This window comes from Pinus tabuliformis, chromosome 8 (assembly GCF_031772625.1).
Source record: "Pinus tabuliformis cultivar Carrire ecotype Pingquan chromosome 8, CPIR1, whole genome shotgun sequence".
In the NCBI taxonomy this organism is placed as follows: domain Eukaryota; kingdom Viridiplantae; phylum Streptophyta; class Pinopsida; order Pinales; family Pinaceae; genus Pinus; species Pinus tabuliformis.
The window spans coordinates 1,207,504,980-1,207,509,626 of record NC_142294.1 but is presented as its reverse complement, the minus strand read 5'-3'; the positions used below and the strand labels follow the sequence as shown (position 1 = coordinate 1,207,509,626).

Below are 4,647 nucleotides of genomic sequence, written 5' to 3'. Positions count from 1 at the left end.
AAACTTAAAGAAAAAATTACACCTTGAAAAAATTGATCCTCTATACGTTTAATATATCAAAAATTAAAATAAATCTAAAATAATTAAAATATAATTAAAATTAAATTAAATTCCAATGAATAATAAATACTAAATAATAAATTTATATAACTACTATCAACAAAATAAAATAATATAATGGTTAATAAGAAATAAATTTCGTACGCATATGTTGAAAATATTTAAGAATACAACAAGTAAAGTGAAGTTTTTTATTTTTTAAATGATAATTTTGCCAAAAATAAAATAACATGAAAAAGGAAAAATTTAAACCTTAAGCATTTTAATATTAACCAGAGATAACATTTGAATTGAACCATCTATACTCGTTTTTAAAATTATATATAATTCCATAAAATAAATAAATGAAAATCAGAAAAAGAACAAGTTTAATAAAACAAAACAAAATAAACGTTGTTAATTGATTTTATAAACGTTAAGTTACAAATCGAATTTCTGTTATCTCAATCAATCAATCAAATAGAATACAAAACTATACACACCAATCATGACAAAAGCTCTCAAGAAAAGTATCTAACAATGGATGCCTCTTTTACTTTCTGCAAACAAAGAGCCTGCTAAAGAGTTTAGTGGGAGCTTTAGCTTTGGATTGGGACTGTGTGATGGGAGTAGGTCCGGGGGACGCTTTACTGCTGAAATTGATGCCTCTTTCGTTCTCATCTTGCCAAAGCCATTTCTTGTTCTCAGCCTCCAAATTAGAAAGAGCTTCTTCAGAGGATGACAATGCTTTCAACTGTGTTCCCAGAATTTGAATAGTCTGTTGACATTTTACTAATTTTTCATTGGCTTTCACAGCTTCCACCTCCACCTCCTGTTCATAACAACCAATTCAAAATTGTGATTAACAAACTGGTATCCTTTTCCAGGTTTCTTAGATTAAAGATATTAGAAGATTAGTGTGAAACCATTTCAGAAGAAGAGAAAAAATATATATTGTAGCTGACCATTTTCACCTTCTGGTGTTCATCCTGTGCTTCATTGGTCTCCATGAGGGCTTTCTGGTACCTTAATCTTTGAAAACAAAAATCCATGAATTGGACAAGTATCAGTAAAAATATCAATACTAATAATAATTCTAATTTTTTTTTAAAGTCACAGCAAAGTCAGACTCCAAATTGGTATTCGACAGCAAAGTCAAACTCCAAATTGGTATTTGAGAATTTTTTATTTCTGTGATAAAAAATCTTTAAGATATATCTATCTTTCTGGTAACTTATAACCCATTATGAATGAACTCATATTCTTAATCATTAAAACCAAACACAAAAATGTGGTTCCATTAAACCCACTGCCATTAAACCCACTGTGGTAAATATTGAATAGAGAAGCCACACAAATGTAGTAAATATTGAATAGAGAAGCCACACAAATGTAGTAAATATTGAATAGAGAAACTTACTTTTGTAGGTCTGTTTGAATCTCCTGGTGACGTGCTACTAAATCTCGATGCTCTTTCTGCTCAGATTCAAGCTCCTTGTTCAACCCATCAATCTGTTGATGCAATTTATCTATTTCCATTTCACAGTCCCTGATACGAGATTGCAATTGGGTTATAGTCTCTTTGGTATCCTCTCTTTCTTGGGTTTCCTTGAGAGTACTGCTCACAGAAGAATTGGCTCTCTTAACACTTCTGAGATGATCAACATGATAGCCACTCAGATTGCTGATGCTGTCGCATTCTTCCTGATCAGAGAAGCCATTTGGATGCAGGGAGCTGCCATGGGATAAGATGGGATTGAGGAGGGAGAGGAGTTCTTGAAGAAAATGGAGCAGGGGAGCAGTGGCATTGTCCTGAAATCGATGTTGGGTGATTTCCTCTTTGGCCTGAACAAGTTTTCCCATTTCAAGGTTCAAACTGGAAGCTCCAGGATGGATGATTTGAACTATCTCGCCAAGGATGGCAAAATTGGCAGAGCTCTGCTCATTTTTTCCGGCCTTCTTGAAGTCATCGAGCTCTGCCAAGAGGGCAGATGCCCACGATTCAGCACAGCTCATTTCATCTTCATTATTCTCATCCATATGTACTGTAGATGCCACGCTGCTGGCATTATCTACTGAATGTCGGGAATGGGAACGGCGGGGAGATTTCAAGGTGGGTAATTTTGATGCAGAGAGCTGGAGGAGGTCATGGTCCAACAAGTTTTTGCTTGAATCAGGTGAGGCTGGACACGGCTTGGTTAATGATGATCTGCTTGGCTGGGATATATTCTTGCCCTTCTTGCCCACTAATCCTCTCAGCCTCTGGCATTCTGATTGGAGCTGAGCAATCTTTCTGACATTCTCCAGGTATTGCATGTGGGAAACCTCTGCAGCTTTCATGGAGTGCTCCCTCTCTTCGCTCCGGATTTCAATTTCCTTGTTAAGCAAGTGAAGTTCATACTTCAAACGAGACTTTTCCTTTTCTGCAATCTCCAGTTTCATCTCCATGGTGCGTAATTCATCTTGGGATCTCCTTTTGGAGTGGAGGGCGTCCTGGTATGATGTGAAGAGAAGATTCTTTTCGGATTTCACCTTATCGATCTCTTCCCTGCCCAATTGAAGTTCTATCTGGCATTCATTCAAGGCTCTTTTCAGTTCAACCTTCTCTGCAATTGCGACCTCCAGCTCACGCTTTGAAGTTGCCGCTTCAGCTTGAGCAGTTTCCCATCCTACCTCGAAAACAAAAGGAAAATAATGTATTATCAAATTTCAAGGATTGTTTTTTCAATGGGTGGGGTAATCTACAATAGAACGCCACTGGATGCATGAAATTGAGTATGATCCAAACAATCTGGGGCTCATAAAATACACCACAGGATAATTGGAACTCAGTGCCATGTGAAAGTAATTGAAGGTTATGTGGAAATAAGCAATTGAAACCCACAAATTCTTAATTATTATTTATTCATGTGATGCAAAGGGGTTTTAGAGAAATAGGTTCGGTTTACCTGTATATTTTTATATGCATTAGATAATGCTGGTAATGTTGGTAGTGATAGGTATACTTTATTTGTTATATGTTCTGGAAGGTTGTTTTTATATTTTTTTGTTTAATTTGTTTAAAATTTAATAGAGATCTATTGAAACTATATATTTAAGTTGTGAAATTTTTATAATCTAAGTATTTAAAAAAAATTTCAAAATACTAAATTCATATATATCATCAAAAACTCCAAAGTCAATAATCAATAATCAATATGAATAACTGTGAAAATCTTCCGATAATATATAATATTAATAAAGAAATTGAACATGGAGAATCAAAGAAATTTCACAACTAGGCGAAGCATTTGTGTTGGCTTACCAGTTTGAGACTGTTTCTAAGAAGCAATTCTGACAGCAGGTGACAAACTACTGGGTCAAGGAGAAGATATACAAGGTCTATAATCTATTTTTCGAGACATCAAACTTTGCCATCATATTCAAAAACACTCACACATACTCACTGACAGAAACACGTTACACATTGTGGAGAAGAAAACTCAGAAAACATATATATTCAGCTCACAAGTAAACAACCACAAATCATCACCTAGAATGAATGTCAATCGAAGAAGTTACACAACCAGGTCAACCAATTTGATATTGACTAAACCGTTTTGACACAATCTCTGGAACGTGCTTGCTTCTTCAGCTCACTGATCGCATATTGAAATTGAAGATATAAACAATCTTGAGGTGTATCCTAACCGTGCCTGTAAATGGGTAGAAGATTGTTACCTGAAACTGCCTCTTCCAAAAGTTTTTCACGCTGCTTCACCATATCTTCTTTGCTTTCTGTTGCCAATTCTTCCTCCAAGTGCACTTCCTGCTACACCAATAATATAGAACATCAAAAATCATTTCAAAGCATTAAATCTATATAACATGAGTTCTGATATATAAGAAATTAATGCCCCACCTCATGAGTCTGACCAGACGAGCAGGTAACATTAGGCTTCTCTTCTTCCCTTTCCTCCTGCTTCTTTTTCCATGGCCAATTTTTTCGTCCCATCTGGTTATATAAACATGAAATACAAAAAGCTGGTTCATCTACCCAATTTCTTCAAGCTTTGTCACATTGAAACTTAACATAATAAAATTAAGGAAAGCCAAATTCCTTGTGCTTCGTTGCAGCTTTGTCTATCTAAATGTAATAAAGTGCATCATCCATAGTTACCTGCACTGCACCCTGATCAAGTACTGTTGCAGAATGTCAAATGACAGGACAGTATTGTTATTTTGTTGGAGATATGTCATTATAGTTGGATTGGATTCATCTTCTTCAAGAAATGTGTAGGCAAAAGTTCTTTATTCCCTGGCTGACTAACTTTCAAAGGATCGCTTCCTCTGGCTAAGGTTGGAAGAATATCATAAAACAAAAAAGCATGGAGGTCCAACACTAAAGTTGAAAAAAAAAAATCCAAAGATACGCTACCCACAGGGAAAAAATGGCAGGGGAACCAAACAGAAAGAGTTCATCACGCATCTGCCACCTTTTTATGACTTTACTTCATCTCAAGGGACCTGGAAGACAATACACATGGATACTTAACCAAAAGGCAAATCTTTGCTACTATTTTAATGGAAAGTTTGGAAGTTCGTTTAATCAAACCAAAATCTTAGAAT

At 35.4% G+C, this 4,647-nt stretch overlaps 1 protein-coding gene across 2 annotated transcripts; it reads right to left on the bottom strand.

Annotated features, from left to right (window-relative positions):
- Positions 1–457: 457 nt before the first annotated feature.
- Positions 458–4,445, bottom strand: LOC149239702 (uncharacterized). 2 transcript variants are annotated; one of them, XM_089367176.1, is made up of 6 exons: positions 4,199–4,445; positions 3,941–4,033; positions 3,760–3,847; positions 1,460–2,708; positions 1,005–1,071; positions 458–871 (listed from the first exon to the last, which is right to left on the bottom strand). In XM_089367176.1, the coding sequence occupies exons 2-6, from the start codon at positions 4,031–4,033 to the stop codon at positions 593–595; spliced, it is 1,776 nt and encodes a 591-aa protein (XP_089223302.1). In that variant the 5' UTR covers positions 4,199–4,445; the 3' UTR covers positions 458–592. The 2 variants fall into 2 exon arrangements, with proteins under 2 accessions (XP_089223302.1, XP_089223303.1); XM_089367177.1 differs by lacking the exon at positions 4,199–4,445 and having other exon boundaries at positions 1,014–1,071; positions 3,941–4,165.
- Between the last annotated feature and the right edge of the window lie 202 nt (positions 4,446–4,647).